Consider the following 22,459-nt stretch of genomic DNA (forward strand, 5'->3'; position numbering starts at 1 on the left):
ATTGACAATTACATATGTAGGCAATAAACAATATAGGCTAATGCGACACTCCTAAGGACTATATCCCTGGTTTACAAACAGGTGTTTTTGTAAAAATAGTACTGCACTAGCTAGAGCCGCGACGGGCCCTGTCTATCTATAATTCAGGGAATCTGTGCATGTGTGTATGTGTTTGTCTGTGTGTCACTGAAGTAATTGTTTCAATAACAGACTTAATACCTGGCTGCATCACAAGCATGGGCACTGAACTAGTACAAAGTTATAAAGTAACTCCACACACAGCTAACCCCCTATTGCTCCACCCTTCCTCCCTCCCTGCTTCCTTCCCTCCCTATCACAATTTGCTGTGGAGAGATCAAGCTGGAAGATGGCAAATAAACATAAAGAAGCTGATTGGTGTTCTTTGCGAAAGAGAGAGAGAGAGAGAGAGAGAGAGAGAGAGAGAGAGAGAGAGAGAGAGAGAGAGAGAGAGAGAGAGAGAGAGAGAGAGAGAGAGAAGAAGGGAGGGAGGAAAAGGAGGGAGGGAGGAAAGGAATCTAAATTCTTTCTCCAGATGTGGTTTACGAGCTGGTCTGGAAAAAAACTGCGTCTGAACTGTTTTACACACGCAAGGGCACAAACATATGTGCACACACATAGACACTGCTATCGAGGACTGAAAGCCATAAATCCAGGCTACTATTTCTGCTTTCTATAGAAAAGTGTCATTGGTACAACCTTGCACTAACACAGATACACAACATGGACCTATAGAGCCATCTCAACAGATTTTAAAAATCTGTATAAATACAACACACACATTCACACAAATTGTACATACACACAACAGTGTACTCCAGCTCCCAGATCTATCACCCTGAAATGTTGTCTGGGTGGGTCTGACAAGCAGGAGCTTAGAGCTAGGTGAGGATAAACCAGGGACAGGACTACACCAATACTAAAACCAGACTGGACCAAGACTGGAACAAGACTATGCACAAACTAGAACAGGACTGGACCAAGACTAGAACAAGACTGGACCAAGACTAGAACGAGACTGGACAAAGACTAGAACAGGACTACATCAAGACTAGAACAATACTGGACCAAGACTAAAACAGGACTACACCACTATAACAAGACTACACCAAGACTTCAACAAGACTGCACCACTAAAACAGAGCAACACCAACACTAGAATAAGACTAGAACACAACTGGACCAAGACAGAACCAAGCCTACCACCAATACAGATTTAAGATAAGTTCAAATGAGCCGTCAGTCACTTCATGTCACTCCGCTCCGTTGTCACGAGACACAGAGCTAACTTGCGCAAAAAATGTGAAGAACTAAAAAGACAATATAAAATGTTTCTAACTTTTTATAGTTGGAAGCACCAGTGCTACTAAGTAATAACGTTGATTTCAAGCCCTGGTGTGTGTGTGTGTGTGCAATTGCGTGTGGGCATGTTTGTGTGGAGCACAGAAAGGGGTTAGAGGCTCAGGCTGAGGCTAGAGTCTGGCGCTAGAGGCTAGGGGTAATCTGGAGGTCTGCAGGTGTTCTGTAATATGGAGGTCTGCTGGTCTGCAAGTGTACTATAGTCTGGAGGTGTGCAGGTGGACTGGAGGTCTACAGATTGTGAAAATAACTCTGGTTACAGTCATTAGACTCTTTGACCTATCTTACTGGACACCAGAGCTGCGAGTGTGTCCTTGGGTGGAGGCTTTCTGACATTGTAGTACCGTCTCTTTTTTGTGTGTATAAGTGTGTTTGTGCGTGTATTAGTGTGTGTGTGCACGTGTGTGTGCGAGAGAGAAAAATTATGTGGCTGGCAGCTGTCTCCTGTGTTGCTTTCATTGCCCCCAGTCCCAGGATGCAGGCTGGCTTTAGCACATGCCTTCTGGCCAGTCAGCAGCCTGACATTTGGTCATTCACCACCACACAGGTTCACACACACACACAAATACAAATGCACCTACACATACACACTAGCTTTTTGGACAAGGTCACACACAGAGGGTTTAGACCAGCAACAGGTTTACCTTTCTCCATCCAGCTTTATCTCAGCAGTACTAGTATGCATGTGTATGTCTCTGTGTGTGTGTTCAAACATCATTATAATCCATAGAAACGTTTCAACTCTCAGTGTAAACATGCAAGTGACACAGATGCATATGCACACTACACAAACACACAGACAAACAGACAGGTACTGTAGGCATACAGGCAGAAAGACAGACAGGTAGGCAGACAGAAAGAAAGACATATAGACAAGTAAGCAGACAGGACAACAGACAGTCAGACACAGGCAGACAGATGTGCAGACAAACAGGCAAAATCGCCTTACTCTAGGTTAGCTGTGGTCTGGCCTTGTCTTGTTCTAGTCTTGGTATGGCCTTGGTGTAGTCCTGTTCTAGTGTTGTTCTAGTCTTGGTATAGCCTCGGTGTAGCCCTGTTCTAATGTTGGGGAGTGTCCTGTAGTAGTCTTGGTATAGCCTTGGTGTAGTCCTGATCTAGTGTTGGGGAAGTCCTGTTCTAGTCTTGTTCTAGTTTTAAAGTTAGGAACGTAATGATGTTTAACTGTTAAAAAGTTTAACTGTAATGCTGGATAGAATGGTTGACCGGTTACTGTATCAGCTCACAGCAGACACATAGTAGCACCATAACAATTATTTGCAATAGCACAAATGCTCCCAAACATATTTTAGGGTTGCACAGATAATATTATGGGAGCATATGCCACCACAATGGTTGCAATTTCAAGCCCTGCACACACACACACCAGCAGACTCAATATACAGTAAGTAGCTTTACTGTGTTCTTATAGCTGCCATGGCTAACATGGTCCTTCCTTATGTTTATTTAAGTACTTACAATAAATTAATTCCAAGAATTTCCAATACTACATCTCTGGGCTGTTTGTGTCAAATGTTGCTATTGTGGGCTTTCAATTGAATATTACTGTTTTAATGTAAAATATGTATGTTTTTAATATATGTCTGTGTAAGATCTGTGTATGATAGAGAGAATAAGGTAGTGAGATGGACAGAAAGGAAGAGAGGGCAGAGACAGTATTTTAAGGCAGCAAATTGTAGACTCACAAATAGAGTTTAAAAACACACATAGACTAGCCCTCAATCCCCTCCCTCGCATCTCCTCACACCTTCCTGAAGGGTGAAGCAGGGTGCTGATGTGTGTGGGGAGTTGTGGGGTGGGGTGGTAGAGGTTGTGGTTATGTGTGGTGTGTTGTAGGGTAGTAATGTGTGGGGTGGGGTGGGGTGGTAGTGTGGCGTGGGGTGGGTGTGGTGTGGGGTGAGATGGTAACGTGTGGGGTGGTGATGTGTGGTGTGGGGTGGTGATGTATGGTGAAGGGTGGTGTAGTTATAAAAGACCAGGTGTTGGTATAACCGACCAGGTGTGGTTATAACTGGTGTATTAGAGCAAACCAGGTGTGGTAATAACAGACCAGGTGCAACAATAATAGACCAGGTGTAGTTAGAGCAGGTGTCGTTATAACAGACCAGGTGTGGTTATAATAAAACAGGTGTGGTTATAACAGACCAAGTGTGGTTATAACAGGTTTAGTAATAACAGGTGTAATTATAACAGACCAGCATTAGTTTTGTCAGATGTAATTATAACAGGCTAGGTGTGGTTGTAACAGACCAGGTGTAGTTATAAGAAACCAGGTATGGTTATAACAGGTGTAGGTATAACAAACTTAGTGTAGATAAAACAGACCAGGTGTGGTTGTAACAAAACATGTTTGGTTATAACAGGTGTAGCCATAACAGACCAGGTGCAACTATTATAGGTAAAGTTATAACAGGCCGGGTGTGGTTTATAACATAGCAGGTGTAGCTATGAAACAGACCAGGTGTAGCAAAACAAATGGCCAGATGTAGCTATGACAGAGCAAGAGTAGTTCTATATGACAGGGGTATGAGAGACCATGTGTGGTTATAACCGGTGTGGCCATGATAGGCAATGTGTAGCTATGGAAAATCTAGATTTTAGCTATGACAGAGCATAGAGATCAGGTGATCTCACTGGTCCCTTGCTTGTTTGGCACGTTCATAATTGTATAGTGAACTGTAACCACGCGAGTCTTGATCCCTAGGCTATGTCTACAGTTGCTTTTAATGTTTTACATATTGAAACGCAGTGGCGTAGATGCCTTATTGGTTCCTCTCTTTGTGACGAGTTGTACTCACAAATATGTTTGGAGGTTCAAATGTATGCGACACAAACTGACAGCAATGTCGTCAATTGTTTGTTTGAGATGGTGAAATCTAGTGTGCAAAAAAATTAGTTATTTATCGAATGTACTTACCCATGTCTAATGTTGTCACACACTCGAGTCTATCGTGTAAATATTTCATCAAGCTGATTTAAAATCCATTTGGCTACACCGACTCAACCGACGGATGGGATGACAGCCTCCCGCGAAGCTGTCAAATGGAGCAAGATTTTTTTGGTAAAGAAAACCCAGAGGAAAATGGCGTCAAGAGCAGGCACCCTTCAGAAAAGGGTGATCTAACAAAATAGCAAGCGAAAATCAAATCAATTCTCCAACGCTGAACTGTTTTAAGAACAGAGCGGCCCGGGCCTGCGTGCCGTTTCGCTAGCGGGGCGACGTGCAATGCTGCGGGGTACAATCTGTCTCGCTCTGTCTACTTGTCGGTCGTTGGTCACTCGGGGAGCTGCATAGGGCTGCTTCCCTCGCTCTCAAATCCGTGACTCGGGGGAGGATCAGACAGAGCTGTTATACTGCAGTGAAAACAAACGGTTTGCGCTCGGCATGCATCCGACCAAAATCCCAAATCCAACAGGAAACGTCAATGGCAAGCCTGCAGTTAAAACCGTTTTAACGGACGATGGTGTTGATGGATCTCAAAAGGCGCGGTTTTATGTCGGTTTGCACTCCCCGAATTGTATCAGGGTGTTCGCTCGCTCGTTCTTCTTCGCTGAGTGTCGTGTCTGTTAATGATCTCGCTGAACAGTCTGTAGCTGCAGCTCAACTCCGTCCGTCCAGGAGGAGATTGGAGGCGAGAAAGGAGAGGGGCGCAACATCGCCACCAAGAGGTTTGCTCTTGCATTTGGCTACACGCTCATGTTCATTTAGTCTCACACTTTCGTGCAGAATAATTCAGAACTGCTGTGGAACCGCAGCCTAGTGTGTAATAATATTCAGTCCCTAACAGCAAACATGCACATGTTCCCAGACAGTTCACATTAGTGGTGGACTCAGGGGGGGGGGGGGGGGGACACATGCTAGCAAAAGTGCCCTCTAGGATGCCCCTATGGTAGATTAAACATGATAAAGGGTCCTGTACAGTGGCCCAGTGTACAAGAAAACGTGATAAAGTGCCTTCTAGGGTGCCCTACCAGTGGAGAAAGCATGATTCAGTGCTCTCTAGGATGCCGTTTCAATGGATAAAACATGATACAGAGCCCTCGGGCCCTACCAGTGGAGAAAACACTAGACCAAACATTTTGTTTTCTCTAGAATGCTAGTTGCTGTCCAGTCAGAACCCCAGTAGGTACAATGAGGGTTACGGTCAGGTGACAAATCCAGTTTGTGTGCCATAAACCTCTGATTATCTTTCCAGGGCTCTCTAGTCTCACACATTTGTTGTGAGACTCACGCATTTCAACAATTTCTCAAGACGTAGATTGTCTCGAGTTAAATGCCACCTACCAGCCAATCAGAAATATCACCAGCACAGCCGCCCCCCTCAAACCCCCACCCCCCGTCGCCCAGAATTTTTAATCCAAACTTTGAGAGGAATGGAAATCTCATGCTAAACTTTGGATACAACTTGGGAACCCTGTCTTTCTTTGTATGTAAAGAAGCCTACAAATCTGAAAGTTCTGCTTCAGTACTCTTTGTTTCCAATTTCCGTATTTGTAGCCTTGGTACCAGTATTGTAATACCATTGTGTGTATGTGTGTGTCTGCATGTATGTGTGTATATGTGTGCCCGTGTGTGTTTGGGTTTGTGTGTCTGTTAATGTGTGTGTTTGTGTGCGTGTTTGTGTGTGTGTCTGTGTATTGATCTTGAGGGTTGAGTATGGATATAAAGAGACCCCTGAGTGTGAGAGGTCAACAGCTGCTCCCCAACAGCCAATCAATCCACACTGTATCAGTAAACTGTTCTCTCTCTCCCTCTTTGTTTGTCTCTCCCTCCCTCTTTATCTGTCTCTCTCCATCTTTTTATGTCACTCTCACTTCCTCTCTTTCACTTTCACATGCACAAACCCTGACCAGTTCAGATAGGTTTCCATGGATACTAGATACAGGAAAGCGGGAGCAGTTCTCAATTGTAAACATCGAATTATTATGGGGTCGATTTAGCCAGCCGTGGTGCAATGTATTTCTGAATTAATCTGCTAATCGAATTAATGATCTTATCAATATCATCTGTTTGTCTGTCTATCCTTTACTCTATCTGTCTTCATATTAGGAGTCAGATACCTGAGCGGTTCGAGAGTCGGGCTGTTAATCAGAAGGTTGTTGGTTCGATTCCCGCCCATGCCAAATTACGTTGTGTCCTTGGGCAAGGCACTTCACCCTACTTGCCTCGGGGAGAATGTCCCTGTACTTACTGTAAATCGCTCTGGATAAGAGCGTCGGCTAAATGACTAAATGTAAATGTTATATTCTCATCTGTAGCTGTAACAGTTGCTGCCCCCTGAATACACTGTAGCATATCATCATGGGCCTCATTAGGCTCGGGGTCAGGGGCTAGTCAGGCTCAGGGTTACTCTTACATGATATAATCAGTCATTAGTTCCAAGAATCAAACCTTGTTTGTCAGTGCTAAACCTTTGCACCTCAAACAACCCCTGTCACTAGCTTCCTGTTGTTTCAGAGCTGCGAATGTGGTCAGTGAGTGTGTGTGTGTCTGAGAACTAAAGCATACAGAAATTAAGTGTTCTTGAATGAGAACACCCTCAGCCTTGTCCTTGGTGGGTGGAGGCCCACAGAGGACAGTTTATAAGTGTGAATGATGGAAATAACATTTTAGGAAACAACAGGCTGGGACTTTGATCACTGCATCACAAGTTCACATAAAAAGGCCTGCCTGCCTGCCTGCCTGCCTGCCTGCCTGCCTGCCTGCCTGCCTGCCTGCCTGCCTGCCTGCCTGCCTGCCTGCCTGCCTGCCTGCCTGCCTGCCTGCCTGCCTGCCTGCCTGCCTGCCTGCCTGCCTGCCTGCCTGCCTGCCTGCCTGCCTGCCTGCCTGCCTGCCTGCCTGCCTGCCTGCCTGCCTGCCTGCCTGCCTGCCTGCCTGCCTGCCTGCCTGTCCGTCCGTCTCTCCAACAGAAAGGTGACTGTCCTGTCATCTACACAATGACTGTAGTTGAAGGATGTGACACATATGCAGGTGCACTGACTGTAAAAACCACACACACACACGAATGGCCTGTTTACTGTACAACCTGGCGTCCTGACAGAGGTCGCTCACCCTGTAGCAGGAAGTGGTGGCGTTATACGTCCTGTTAGAACAACACCCACTTCCCGTGAGATTGATAAACAGCCATATGGCTTCATTCTTATGTATTTATTGGTTTATTTGACAGTGCACCTTAAAATCATTGCCGTAAATGCACCAGAGTTAGCCAAGAGGAAAAACTATTCTCTGCCTTGCCTCTGGCATGTTTATTCATGTATAAATAATAACTAATGAGAAAAGATTCAAATTCAAGTGGTGGGCTTACTATCTTTTGTTTCAAAAGTTCTTTTTTACAAATAGGATTATATCAAATTTGATAGAATTGATTTGATTAAATTGAATCACTATGAGCTCATTCAAACGTATTCATATAAGCATGGGTCAGCATTGTTCCCTTATTGTGCCACCAGACCAAAGTGTCAGGATAAGTTTATCTGCATGTGTGTATGCGTGTGCGTCTGTGTGTGGGTGATGGGGTGGGACGTTTTGGGGGTGAGGGGTGGGGCGCTGTCATCCTGGCGGGATCCTTCACACAATCTTGTCAAACTTTACATAAACATGAAAGCTTTTGTGTGTCTGTGTGTGTACCACTAGAGATGTGTTCAGTGATGCACCAAGGCTTCCATACCAGGCGATAGCTGTCAAACTTCTGCTCAGACTCAGATGTATCAGACAACGAACAGGATGTTTGCTTCTACTTGACCCCTATTATTTTACATTTACATTTAGCAGATGCTGTTATCCAGAGCGATTTACAGTAAGTACAGGGACATTCCCGAGGCCCAAGGATGGCACGGACGGGAATTTTAACCAGCAACCTTCTGCTTACTAACCCGATTCCCTAACTGCTCAGCCACATATTTATTGTAGCACTCCTTGCTGAATCTATACATTTCTTAATCCGTACCAACCTTTCTTTTGTCAACACTTCACAATACGTGCTCGTAACAGAGCCTGTTTAAGGAGAGCCTTGCCACTCCCTATTAAGCCCCATTGTACCGAATTTGGTTGCAGTTCCACCAGAGTTCCACTGGGCGTGATCGCGAGCGAGTGCATGTTGAATGGGAGTCTATGGAGCTAAACGGCTAAATGTGTCTCGTTCGCCTGATTGTCGTTGAGAAATCTCCGATTTGATTGCAGTTTTTGCATGTTCAACATGGATTATAGGTCGAAAGTTGAATGAACGAGTACTTATGTCTTTTTGATTTCTTTCGAATTCTGAATTCAAATTACTAGACAAAAAATTATATCCAGAGGAAAGTGGATTTTGAGGGGTATAGTTCCATAGACCTCCATAGAAGTGATAAACTTGCCCTGGGCGCATATTGTGCTAGAACCGCCACTGCCTACTGCGTCATTGCAGAAAAACTGTCTTTTCACCGTTCTAAATTATTCCAATAGGGTCCAAATGCTGGCTACACAGGAACCCCTGTACAAAGTATCGGAAATAAGTAACCATAACAACAGTGACGGAGTCAAAGCCTCCATTTACAATTTTGAAAGACTTTAACAAGCTAACTTGTATTTACAACAATGAGTGACTTCAATATTTATTTTAACCTATTTGAAAAATGTTTCTTTTCTGAATGTAGTGTGTCAGTGTCACGTAACCGCTCATCTCACATCCCATTCGCTATTCACCTCGCTAGTCGATCTACTTCAGTTGGTCTCCGGCCAATCCGGCCAACACGACAGTAGCAGCAACTCTACTGTACGCATGGCCGATTATTTTCTTCTTCAAAATATTTTATTTGGGGACAATGACATGGCTCGATAGCTGGCTAGTCTTGTTGTTAAACATACTGACAAATTATAATCACTGTTTCGAAAAAATGAAAAAACTTTGATGCGATCATCTCACAGCCATTTGCTATTCAACTCGTATGGCCGATATTGTTCGTGAAAATCTTGATATTGATTTTGGGACAGTGACATGGCTGGTTAGCTAGCAAATCTTACTGTCAAACATACTGTAACATTATTTTTACTGTTTGTCAACCGTACACAATTATTGCCTTTAAATCTTGCTAGCATAACGTTAGCTTTTGGGCTAATAACTCAGCCAAAGGAAAGCTGTGCGGACTATAAATATCAGAGTTGGCTAACGTTGAAAAACGTTAGATTTCTATTGCAAAACGCCTTAAAACATAAATTAATGTTTGTAAAAAAAAAAATCGTTGGCAAGTGACCATGGTATAAGCGGGATAATGCCCTTCGAGGCTGAAGGACGGTTCACGCCTCCGCATCGTCCGTTATCAGATGATATTAGACACCTCCTCGGGCATTATCCCTTACTTATGTCTATGGTTCTCTCTATATTAGACATTCTCTGCTCGTAACTACCGTGTTATACCTGTAATGGTGTAAACTGTACTGAAAGGTATTGACCAGCAGGTGACAGTGTTGGTTGAAAATCGTACTTTGAACTTTGAACCGGAAATATTTATTGGCCTTAAACAAATTAGGACGTCTGAAACCATTTAACAGTTGACTACTATGGCGCTGGATGTTAAGTCCCGAGCCAAACGTTATGAAAAACTAGATTTCCTAGGAGAGGGACAGGTAGGGAGAAACTTATGTATCTTATATCGCGACCGGGGTGCAACTGAGCGAGGCTATGTACAACAAAATGAGTTAGTCTAATACTGTAGCATAAGTTAACAAGCTCGCACAGAGTGAGTTTGCTTGCTCACTGTCTGTAAAAGCAACAATACACAGCTCTGGGCTAGCTGTACCAAGCCATCTAGCCTAATTAACAGATGCCAATAAAGTCTAGAGCTTGAATACATAGTGGTCTGAAAAGCCCTTAGATATCCAGCTAGCGTGGGGTTAGCAAGTATTTTATGAATTAAACATGTTATTTATGTTATCGCAAGTTAACTAGCGGGTAAACACTAATGTTGGTTACATAGCAGCCTGAGGTTAAATATGGTTTTCTACTCATCTTCCTCCTTCTCAGTTCGCCACAGTGTACAAAGCCAGGGATAAGACCACTAACACTATAGTCGCCATCAAAAAGGTAAGCCGAGATTGACTACTCTCTTTCTAACCATTATACACTTTTATAACTTCACGATTCTGTGTCTGCCGGTAACAGATCAAGGTTGGACACAGAACAGAAGCCAAAGATGGTGAGGGGTTAAAATTATAGATTGTAATAGATGTGATTTTATCCAAATATGGATGTTATCTGCTATGAGTAATGCTTGTTATTAAATGCATTTATCTATCAGGCATCAACAGAACTGCCCTCAGGGAGATCAAGCTATTGCAGGAGTTGAGCCATTCTAACATCATTGGGGTACGTACCTCTTCTCCCTCCCTCCTCTGAAGTAGCCATTGGTATGCCTTGTCATCAATCCTTTAAATCATGTTGTGTAATTGTTTGTTTTTTTCCTCCAAGCTCCTGGATGCCTTTGGGCATAAATCCAACATCAGTCTAGTGTTTGATTACATGGAGACAGATCTGGAGGTGAGACAACCATCTGTATGCACACACTCTGCCAAGGTACATATGGGGGTAGAAGGGAAAAAGGGTTGGATTTGAAGACGAGGACGACTAAATGGAATGGGAAAGAGACTTGATGCTGGGTCATTACAAGGGTCTTATCTCTTTCCCCTCACAACAAGGCTAAGTATGGTGAGTCGAGGAATAAAGATTACCACTTGAATCTGTAGTATGATCTCTATTAGATTACTTGGGTGAAATATATATATGGAGGCAGGCCTTGACTTGGTTCTCCGACCACATCTAGTCTAGGTTCTATGTGTTCATGGCTCCTGTGTCTGCTCCTCCTCTGCCCCCTCCAGGTGATCATCAAGGACACCAGCCTGGTCCTGACTCCTGCCAATATCAAGGCTTACATCCTCATGACCTTACAGGGCTTGGAATACATGCACCACCATTGGGTTCTGCACAGAGTGAGACACACGCTCTCTCTCTCTCTCTCTCAGGACAGCCAGTTGTATGTTGTGGCAAGTTTTAGGGCGAGGTGTAGTAGGCCATGCACCTGAGTATCTGTGTGCCTAACTACCCTGTCTGTTAACAGGATCTGAAACCTAATAACCTTTTGTTGGATGAGAATGGGGTCCTGAAGCTGGCTGACTTTGGCCTGGCTAAAGCCTTCGGCAGTCCTAACCGCGTCTACACTCACCAGGTAGTCACCAGGTACGAGCTGCTTTCACATTGGCTACAATAGCAGGTAGTCACCAGGGGCTAAATGTATCAAACTGTGTAAATGTATACGTAAAATATAGCATACGTAGAAAACTGAAAAACTAAACGTATGTAAAGTTTGTCTGATATTTATGAACGCTATGTACGTAAACAGTTGTCTCCGCATTTACAACATTTTCTGCATTTACTTATACACACGTCATCGAGCTTCTTGTTCATAACCTGTCCATAATCAGTCTGGTTTCCCAACAAATGTCTCGATAAACCGATTCTGGATAATGAATGATTATTGTGAAGATAAATGGCAAATGAAACGTGTGTGAAATACAGAAATATTAGGTTTTAACATAATAGTGAGTTGGGGGAGCGTTTGGTGGTCTAAGTAGTGGGGTCACAAACAAGGTCACAAACATCTGCTTTAATATAGAGAAATTATGGCAACAGTATTTTAAGTGGATGATGAGGTGCACACATGTACGATAATGAAATGGTCCGACTGAAGACAAAAAGCATATCATGTCAAGCCAGTGTTAGTGGTCTCTCTCGGTAAAGCTGTTGTTTACCTTTCTAGCCAAAATGTGTATCAGTGGAAAAGTGGGAAGTGAGGACATGTCTATTTGTTAATATATCTGTCTGTTTTATATGTGAATTTATAGCAAACTCTTTTATCCAAAACAGCCTATAGCAGCCTTCGTATAGATTGTGCAGTCAATAACTTAAAGTGCGTAGTTCTAACACTATTACAGTGATTGGTGTCAAGGAATGGTCTGTGTTACATGAAACAGTGCAACATCATCTTGAAAACAGCATACAACAAAAGGGTCAATTTTGTATAGAACACAAGAAGTAAATCACGTTTTATTTTGCTGCGTATAGTGCTTTTAGATCTATTGATTTTATCAGACTCTTCAGACCTCATAGGAAGCTAGTTGAAGGGAGGATATTCTACCACTGTATCACCAGGAGGATGCTGCTGTTCTCCTACTGCACCAGTTCTTCTCATCCTCCTGGACTTATTTTTCCTCCCTTTCTCTGTCTTTCTCTTTTTCTCCACGTTTCTTGCTTTCCCTCAGGTGGTATCGTTCTCCAGAGCTCTTGTTTGGAGCCAGAATGTATGGAGTTGGTGTCGACATGTGGGCAGTGGGCTGTATCTTGGCAGAGCTGCTTCTACGGGTACACACAGACACAAACTTGAAGCTTAAGAGATCACTTTCTGTCTGTGGAAAAATGCTGTCTTACCCCTAATTACTTTGTGCCCTTTCTCTCTAAAATTTGTTCTGCCTGTCTCATTGTCTTTCTCTTTGTCTCCTAGTTACCATTCCTTGCTGGAGATTCCGATCTGGACCAGCTGACCAAGATCTTTGAGGCTTTGGGAACTCCCACAGAGGACAGCTGGCCTGTGAGTGAGTGTGTGTGTGTGTGTGTGTGTGTGTGTGTGTGTGTGTGTGTGTGTGTGTGTGTGTGTGTGTGTGTGTGTGTGTGTGTGTGTGTGTGTGTGTGTGTGTGTGTGTGTGTGTGTGTGTGTGTGTGTGTGTGTGTGTGTGTGTGTGTGTGTGTGTGTGTGTGTGTGTGTGTGTGTGAGATTCCCAAGCCTGGCTACTGTGATTCCCTCCAAAACAGCATGATTGATATTCCCTATATCATAGAAAGAGAAATGTGAGAGTGGGAGACATACAAAGCCATGACAATGTGACAACGTGTGTATACAGGGAATGAGCAGTTTGCCAGACTTTGTGTCTTTCAAGCTGTTTCCTGGTACTCCTCTGGAGCACATCTTCAGTGCAGCAGGAGACGACCTCCTGGAGCTACTGCAGGGGCTGTTTACTTTCAACCCCTCCACACGCATCACAGCCACCCAGGTAGCACACACATCCACAGACATACATAAACATACAAAGCACATGATCACAGCCACATCTAAAAGAGTGCAATTACACTGCAAATACTAGTTCCCATTTTCCTTCATTTTTTTCAGATTCATTTTTATTTATTTTTTCTCCCCCCGTTCCCAGGCATTAAAGATGAGGTACTTCAGTAACCGGCCAGGCCCCACTCCTGGCCACCAGCTCCCGCGACCCAACTCATCCGCTGAGGCCCTCAAAGAGAAGGAGAACCTTACCATCGGAGTGAAGAGGAAGCGAGACGGCCTGGAGCAGAGTAAAAAAAAACACCCCACATTGTTTTACTTGGAACAAATTCATAAACTGGAGACAATATGCTAGCTGAACATCGTTCATATAAACTGAACTGGAATTCTACTCCAGACATACTCAAGCTAGCAGGGAACATACAAATATAGCTGGAATGGTATCTAGTGATTAACAGGGGTGTTAGCTGCTACACAAACACACTCTTGCGCACCCACACACATGTGCACACACAGGGACCAGGGTGTGGCATAGACAGTAAGTAAGAGGTTCAAAGCTGTGGTCAAGGAGCTATTTAGGTCAGCCTGTATATTATAGGAAGAGGGCAACTCCCCAGTGTGGGGAGGAAAGCCTAGTTAGTTTACAGATGTTTTCTGTTTCACTATTCCCATATATTTACTTCACTTATTCAGATATTTTGATTTCAATAGAAAAATGGTACCTTACTTTCAGCAGACTCTGTGATGTGTATTCAGGTTTAATGTATCTTCCCTAAAAGTGTACTTAAGCTTTGTCTGTCTGTCCTCCACCAGGTGGGATGAAGAAAAAACTGGTCTTCTGAAAACAAACATAGAAAACACAGAACAAACACAGACAGAAGAGAGAGAGAGAGAAAGAGAGAGAGAGAGGGGGGGGGCTCTGTTGACCAGAGGTCTGTTCCGGCCTAGAGGAAGTCTGGAGAACGGCTGCATTGTATAAGTTTTTCAGACAAGAACACATGTATTCTTTCAGCTGTTTGTGACTGACCAATAAGATGGTAACTTGGTTTCAGGGTTATTCCTCATTGAAACAGTGATATCTGTAATCTCAATAGGCGACAGCCAGAAGGTAGATTATTCACGTAAATAGTATTCTATTTATGTGACTTGATTTGTGTTAACGTCAATTCATTTATTTCAAAGTAGATGTATTTTTTTTACTTTTGTTATTTTTGCATGTCACATGGGTGAATAAATGCTGAGATCTTGTATAACGTCTGATATTCATCTTTGGTTGTTTGGGGGGGGGAAACACTGCATCTGTGACACAGATCCAGATCTCAGAGGACACACAAGAAAGGACTATTATGTTTACTGACATCCGGGAGGGTGTGTGTACAGAAATGTGTGTGTGTGTGTGACTGCTGCATCAAATGACAGGGTCTCACACAGTGGGCAGCTTTATCATCTCAGTGTCACCAAGTGATACTGAGATGGTGAGAAGTGTCACCTTTGTTGACCACTGATAGTTCTGCAAGTGTTCTGTTGGGGTCAACCTGTTCAGTTCCCTACAAATGGGACCTTCCCTTCTACTTATGTCTCCTACTTATGTTGGCCTATTTCAATAAAAGGTGTCGAAGGGTGCGTTTTAGAGAACTGAAGGAAAGAGTGTGATGTGTTTTAGAAAGCTAGGAGACTAAATGTAAATACCATAAAACTTACCTTACTATAAATGCATAAAATATCTTGACATTCAGACTTGCTGATTAAAGCTTCTGTCCCCATGTAGGTTCCAAAAGAGCTTTATCCTCATGTGATAAATACAAAAATGTGGAGTAACATGACGAAAACGGAAATCATGGAGGACAAAGGGATAAATCCTACGTCAGGTAGCCTACCACTAGTAGTTGTTTTTAACGTCGTGATCCCAGCTACTTGTGATTGATGAGACCTTGGCTGGTGTGCACTACAGTCGTCGGTCATTAATCTGTTAGTCCTTTGTGTGAGCTCCAAGTGTTTTATCAGCTGCCTGAAGGAAGAAGCGCCATTCTCGGTGGTACAGGCGGGGGAGGAGAGGGAAAGGCGGTGGGAGGGCGGACAGTCGGAAAGAGAAAGAGGGAGTTGAAAGATAGCTGGACGTTTTTATCGCTAATCTCATGATAGAAACCTACACCCGTCTCTAATTTTAAAGTTTTGATTTTTCTCGAAGAGTAAAGAAGCCACGTGATGTGTACTCCGTGCTGTGTATCGCAGGTAAGGTCCCAACAAATTGTATGGATCTAGTATTGATGGTTAGGACAACAACTTGCTAACGAAGGACGCTATTGTTGGCCGTGCTTCGGAAAGAGTTGACATAGAAGATATATTCTGCCAGCGGAAACTGCGTGATTATATGTAAACTAAGTAAATTATGCTGTTTTGTTGTCATAAAATATTGCAGACGATGTCTGTTGAATAACAGTAGCTTGGCTAAACGTTATTCCAGACCGGCCAGTTGTGGCATCTCAGGGCCGTTATGGCCAGTGGTGCTACACTTAAGTTGAGTCTCAACATCGTCAACGTCCATGTTATTTGTTTGTGCGAAGGTTAGCTAAGTACTGTAGTCAAAATATTGTGTGTCCAATCTGTAGAGCTAGCTACGTTTATCAAAACAGGCCTAGTAGTTCCATATTGTTATTGTATTTTAAAAAAAATGCCTGGAAAATTAGCTGAAATATTTCCCCGTGGTTTTTTGTTGGTTTGCGGTTAGTCTCTTTTTCAGTAGAATGAGACCATCTCACTAGTCTACGAGAGGAATCATCCAATGTCTCACTTGAGAAAGTCCTAGTGGTAATGTAAGCAAATGTATGAAGTTTAGCTTCAGCTCAGTCTGAGTGCCGTTTTGCTTTCAGCATTATGTGATAGCTAGCTGTGATACTTATGTGATTTATTTGGGCATTCATGTTTGTTTTGTCACAACTTGTCATTTCACTCTAGAGAGACGTGTACAGTAGTAGCCTACCTCAGGGGGACTGCTTTAACGGTCGACTCGGCAAGGCGATTGAATCCATATCTTATCTCATTAACTTTTAGAGCTTACATGTCTGTGGGCTATCTGACTGTATTACTGTTCCATGGGCTGTCTGGTTGTTAAGGTTACTGCCCGGCTACTCTAACCACTGGGAGAGCTCTGTTCTTTTACAGGAATTTAATTACAGACACATCCCTCTTTTAGCAGACCCAATGAATAAACTAAAGGAATTATAATTCCTAAGTGTGTGTGTGTGTGTGTGTGGGGGGGGGGGGGGGAGAGGAGAGGAGGAGAGGAGAGGAGCTGGTATTACCAGGAAATTAAACTCAAACACTCTATTCTCTATTGTTCGACTGCTTTGGTTAGACCCTTATCCTGTCAGAGACCCACGTTATCCCTGCCCTACGGTGTTCATTTTAGGACATCCCAAGATTTCAGTCTCAAGTGTCAGACTCGAACAAAAAGACGTCAAGTCTCAGATCAAAAGTCGTCAGACTCAGGCGAAACGGCTTCAGTCTCAGAAAAACCTCTGTCATTCTCAGACAAAACGATCCCAAACCAAACGCCATCATTCTCAGACCAAGCGCTCAGGGAGCGTCAGGGAGCCGCTATTGAAATGCGGGAGACTCCCGGATCTTCCGAGAGACTTGGGATGTCTGTCATTCTCAGACGAAACGCCGTCATTCTCAGACCAAACGCTCTCAAACCAAACACCATCATTCTCAGACCAAACGCTCTCAATACAAACCCCATAATTTTCTGTTTGAAAATGTTGCCCAAGCTAACGCTAACATTGAAACATAAATAACAACGTTGTAAGTACAAGACAATTGCTGTTTATCAATCCGAAGAACGCTGAGAACGCAAGTACATTCTTTTGAAGAACGTTTTGCAAGCGTCCTTGCGAGAATGGTCTTACAAGTCCGCAAGGACTTCTGGGAAATCAGAAGCGTTCTCGCTGGTCAAGTCACCATCCGATGCATCCTCGATAAAAGGGATGGATCAGGAACATTTCCAGGTATTTTTGGCGTTCTTGGTGACTTGTGTTCTGGAACCGTACTTGGGCAATGAAAGATGACGTCAAACGAGTTCGCAAGAACACAATAACGGAAAAAAACGTGAATTGATAAACAGCCAATAACATGTCGGGTGATAACGGACACCTACTACGTCATTGTAGCAAAACTGTCTTTTCACCGTAAATGATTGCGCTGGGTACATATGAGCCTGTACAAAGTGTCTGAAATAAGTAACCATAACAACAGGGACGGAGTCAAAGCCTCCATTTTACAATTTTGAAAGACTTTAACAAGATAACTTGTATTTACAACAATAAGTGACTGCAATATTTATTTTAACTTTACTTTTCTGAATGTAGGCTACCGTGTCAGTGTCACGTAACCGCTCATCTCACATCCCAAGTCTCCCGGAAGTTCCGGGAGTCTCCTGCATTTCAATAGCGGCTCCCGGAAATGAGTCTGCAGGTTGGGTTGTCTGCATCCCATTCGCTATTCAGTTCGCTAGTCAATCTCCTTCAGACAGGCTGAGGCCAACACGACAGTAGCCGCAACTCAAGCCTACACATGGCCGATTATTTTCTTCTTAAAAATCTAGATTTTATTTGGGGACAATGACATGGCTCGATAGTTGGCTTGTCTTGTTGTTAAACATACAGTGCCTTGCGAAAGTATTGCCCCCCCCCTTGAACTTTTTTACCCTTTGCCACATTTCAGGCTTCAAACATAAAGATATAAAAACATTTTTTTTGAAAAAATCATCAAGTGGGACACAATCATGAAGTGGAACAAAATGTATTGGATATTTCAAACTTTTTTTATAAATCAAAAACTGCAAAATTGGGCGTGCAAAAGTATTTGGCCCCTTTACTTTCTGTGCCGCAAACACTCTCCAGAAGTTCAGTGAGGATCTCTGAATGATCCAATGTTGACTTAAATGACTAATGATGATAAATGGAATCCACCTCTGTGTAATCAAGTCTCTGTATAAATGCACTTGCTGTGTGATCGTCTCAGAGGTCTGTTTAAAGCGCAGAGAGCATCATGAAGAACAAGGAACACACCAGGCAGGTCCGAGATACTATTGTGGAGAAGTTTAAAGCCGGATTTGGATACAAAAAGATTTCCCAAGCTTCAATCATCCCAAGGAGCACTGTGCAAGTGATAATATTGAAATGGAAGTTGTATCAGACCACTGCAAATATACGAAGACCTGGCCGTCCCTCTAAACTTTCAGCTCATACAAGGAGAAGACTGATCAGAGATGCAGCCAAGAGGCCCATGATCACTCTGGATTAACTGCAGAGATCTACAGCTGAGGTGGGAGACTCTATCCATAGGACAACAATCAGTCGTATACTGCACAAATCTGGCCTTTATGGAAGAGTGGCAAGAAGAAAGACATTTCTTAAAGATATCCATAAAGTGTCATTTAAAGTTTGCCAAAAGCCACCTGGGAGACACACCAAACATGTGGAAGAAGGTGCCCTGGTCAGATGAATCCAAAATCAAACTTTTTGGCAACAATGCAAAACGTTATGTTTGGCGTAAAAGCAACACAGCTCATCACCCTGAACACACCATCCCCGTTGTCAAACATGGTGGTGGCAGCATCATGGTTTGGGCCTGCTTTTCTTCAGCAGGAACTGGGAAGATGGTTAAAATTGATGGGAAGATGGATGGAGCCAAATACAGGACCATTCTGGAAGAAAACCTGATCGAGTCTGCAAAAGACCTGAAACTGGGATGGAGATTTGTCTTCCAACAAGACAATGATCCAAAACATAAAGCAAAATCTACCATGGAATGGTTCACAAATAAACATATCCAGGTGTTAGAATGGCCAAGTCAAAGTCCAGACCTGAATCCAATCGAGAATCTGTGGAAAGAACTGGAAACTGCTGTTCACAAACGCTCTCCATCCAACCTCACTGAGCTTGAGCTGTTTTGCAAGGAGGAATGGGCAAAAATGTCAGTCTCTCGATGTGCACAACAGATAGAGACATACCCCAAGCGACTTACAGCTGTAATCGCAGCAAAAGTTGGCCCTTCAAAGTATTAAGTTAAGGGGGCCAAATACTTTTGCACGCCCAATTTTTCAGTTTTAGATTTGTTAAAAAAGTTTGAAATATCCAATAAATTTCGTTCCACTTCATGATTGTGTCCCACTTGTTGTTTATTCCCACCCCCCCCCCCACACAATTTTTTTTAAATATCTTTGTTTGAAGCCTGAAATGTGGCAAAAGGTCAAAGTTCAAGTGGGGCCAATACTTTCTCAAGGCACTGTACAGTGGTATGAAAAAGTATCTGAACCTTTTGGAAGTTTGGGATTTCTGCATAAAATCACCATGAAATGTGATCTGATCTTTGTCGAAATCACACAGATGAAAAACAGTGTCTGCTTTAACCACCCAAACATTTATAGGTTTTCATATTTTAATGAGGATAGCATGCAAACAATGACAGAAGGGGGAGGATTAAGTAACTGAACCCTCTGCCTAAGGAGACTTAAAGAGCTGTAGAAACCAATTTTTACCTAACAATTTAAGTCAGGTGTGTGCCCAATCACTGATGAGTGGCTTAAAGCTGCCCTGTCCACTATAAAACACACACCTGGTAAGAATTGTCTTGATGAGAACCATTGTCTGATGTGCACCATGGTTCGCTCAAAAGAGCTGTCTGAAGACCTGCGATCAAGAATTGTTGATCTGTATAAAGCTGGGAAAGGATACGAAACCATCTCTAAAAGTCTGGATGTTCATCAATCGACAGTCAGAGAAGTTGTCTACAAATGGAGAGAGTTTGGCACTGTTGCTTCTCTCCCAAGGAGTGGCCGTCCACCAAAGATGATGCCAAGAGTTCAGCGCAGAATACTCAGAGAGGTAAAAAAAGAACCCTAGAGTGTCTGCTTAAGACTTACAGAAATCACTGGCACAGTCCAATATCTCAACATCAACTATATGTAAAACAATGGCCAAGAATGGTGTTCATGGGAGGACCCACGGAGGAAGCCACTGCTGTCTAAAAAAAACGTTGTTGCTCGTTTAATGTTCGCAAAAAGGCACTTGGACACTCCACAGAAGTTTTGGCAAAATATTTTGTGGACTGATGAAACCAAAGTTGAATTGTTTGGGAGGAACACCCAATGTCGTGTGGAGGAAAAATGGAACAGCTCACCAACATCACCACCTCATCCCAACCGTGAAGCATGGTGGAGGGTGCATTACGGTTTGGGGCTGTTTTGCTGCCTCAGGGCCTGGACAACTTGCAATCATTAATGGAAAATTGAATTCAAAAGTTTATCAGGATGTTTTGCAGAAAAACCTGAGGCTGTCTGTCAGACAGTTGAAGCTAAAACGAGGATAGATGCTGCAACAAGACAATGATCCAAAACACACAAGTAAATCAACTTCAGAATGGTTTCAGAAGAACAAAATACATGTTCTGGAGTGGCCAAGTCAAAGTCCAGACTTGAACCCCATTGAGATGCTGTGGCATGACCTCAAGACAGCGATTCATGCCAGACATCCCAGGAATCTGACTGAACTACAGCAGTTTTGTAAAGAAGAATGGGCCAAGATTAGTCCTGATCAATGTGCCAGACTGATCTGCAGCTACAGGAAGCGTCTGGTTGAAGTTATTGCTGCCAAAGGGGGGGCCACAAAATATTAAATGTGATGGTTCAGTTACTTATTCCTCCCCCTTCTGTCATTAAAATATGAAAACCTATAAATGTTTGGGTGGTTTTAGTTAAAGCAGACACTGTTTTTTCATCTGTGTGATTTTGACAAAGATCAGATCACATTTGATGGTGATTTTATGCAGAAATGTGAGAAATTCCAAAAGGTTCAGATACTTTTTCATACCACTGTACTGTCAAATTATATCACTGTTTGGAGAATGTCAACTTGCAGTCATCTCACATCCATTTGCTATTCAACTCGCTCCACAGGCTGCGGCCATACTGTGTAGTCTAGTACTAGTATATGGCTGATACTTTGTTCGTTAAAATCTTGATATTTATTTTGGGACAGTGACATGGCTGGTTAGCTAGCAAATCTTCTTGTTAAACATACTTTAAAATTTATATTTACTGTTTGTCAACCGTACTAACTACTGACTAACCGAGAGTGAGGTCATGCCGGGAAATATCAAATTGAGGCAAGAACTAGGCAGGAACCTCGCTATCGCTCGGTCGATACGGCAAAGCCGAGGTTTGATATTTCCCGGCAAGACCGAACGGTCGAGGTTAGTAAGTAGTTTATTATATGGCATTTTTAGCTTCTTTTCATTTTGTAAACAAAAATAAATGGTACCTCTAGGCTAATTGGAGCTAGCTCTCAAGTCCTCACGCTGTGTTTCATGTGTTGCCTAGCAACTCATTACTTTTGATAGAAAGCAGACAACATGGTTCTACTAAAATGGCTTTAATTTCAACAGAAAATAACGACAAGTGTTTAAAAGAGTCGAGTCTTCATCCTCACTTTCGATGACAAATCTTTTCAGCATAATCTGGATAGTAAAACTCAGCAGCTGACTCGTTGCTCATTTTGAAGATGACGTCAGAGGGCAATACGGAGCCGTATTGACCGCTGAGGAGGGCAATACGCGTCTGGTATGACTCCCCATTAGCCAATCAGAAAGCTCGTACCGTCGTTGCCATATAATAAACAATGTTATTGCCTTTGAATCTTGCCAACATTAACGTTGGCTTTCGGGCTAATAGCTCAGCTGATGTTGACAATGGAACTATTTTTTCGTTGCGGATGAACTATTGCATAATAAACATTTTTTTTTATCAATAGCTGTTTTAAATGTTAATTGTTTGACTATAAAATTGTTTTATAAAAGCAATATAGTACTCTTGCGAGTGGGGGTTGGTAAGGGATATTCCCACGGGTGTTGTTGCCTTTGAGAGCGTTTTGTCTGAGAATGACTGAGGTTTTTCTGAGACTGAAGCCGTTTCGACTGAATC

General features: G+C 43.0%; 2 protein-coding genes and 1 long non-coding RNA gene across 6 annotated transcripts in view; 2 read left to right on the forward strand and 1 right to left on the reverse strand.

Moving 5' to 3' along the window:
* Window positions 1–9,450: 9,450 nt before the first annotated feature.
* On the forward strand, window positions 9,451–14,732 carry cdk7 (cyclin-dependent kinase 7). Of its 4 annotated transcripts, none has more exons than XR_014751058.1 (12): window positions 9,451–9,997; window positions 10,395–10,454; window positions 10,533–10,566; window positions 10,669–10,736; window positions 10,839–10,907; window positions 11,246–11,356; window positions 11,485–11,603; window positions 12,686–12,785; window positions 12,925–13,015; window positions 13,358–13,471; window positions 13,625–13,769; window positions 14,293–14,732. XR_014751058.1 is itself a non-coding variant. In XM_084695072.1 (12 exons), the coding sequence occupies exons 1-12, from the start codon at window positions 9,932–9,934 to the stop codon at window positions 14,319–14,321; spliced, it is 1,002 nt and encodes a 333-aa protein (XP_084551198.1). In that variant the 5' UTR covers window positions 9,465–9,931; the 3' UTR covers window positions 14,322–14,732. The 4 variants fall into 4 exon arrangements, 2 of the variants coding, with proteins under 2 accessions (XP_084551198.1, XP_084551197.1); XR_014751057.1 differs by having other exon boundaries at window positions 9,453–9,997; window positions 13,322–13,471; XM_084695072.1 differs by having other exon boundaries at window positions 9,465–9,997; window positions 12,925–13,011.
* LOC146219500 (uncharacterized) lies at window positions 12,016–13,328 on the reverse strand. The gene is made up of 2 exons (XR_014751064.1): window positions 12,929–13,328; window positions 12,016–12,779 (listed from the first exon to the last, which is right to left on the reverse strand). It is a non-coding gene; the product is annotated as an uncharacterized LOC146219500 (long non-coding RNA).
* A 779-nt stretch (window positions 14,733–15,511) lies between the features above and the next one.
* Window positions 15,512–22,459, forward strand: part of serinc5 (serine incorporator 5) — a 33,699-nt gene continuing 26,751 nt past the window's right edge. The window contains exon 1 of the mRNA XM_084695066.1: window positions 15,512–15,711. Coding sequence (XP_084551192.1) covers window positions 15,685–15,711 — 27 coding nt within the window. The 5' untranslated portion in view covers window positions 15,512–15,684. The remainder of the gene's footprint in view (window positions 15,712–22,459) is intronic.

Source organism: Hypomesus nipponensis, chromosome 28 (genome assembly GCF_054491055.1).
Source record: "Hypomesus nipponensis isolate SF chromosome 28, ASM5449105v1, whole genome shotgun sequence".
NCBI lineage: Eukaryota > Metazoa > Chordata > Actinopteri > Osmeriformes > Osmeridae > Hypomesus > Hypomesus nipponensis.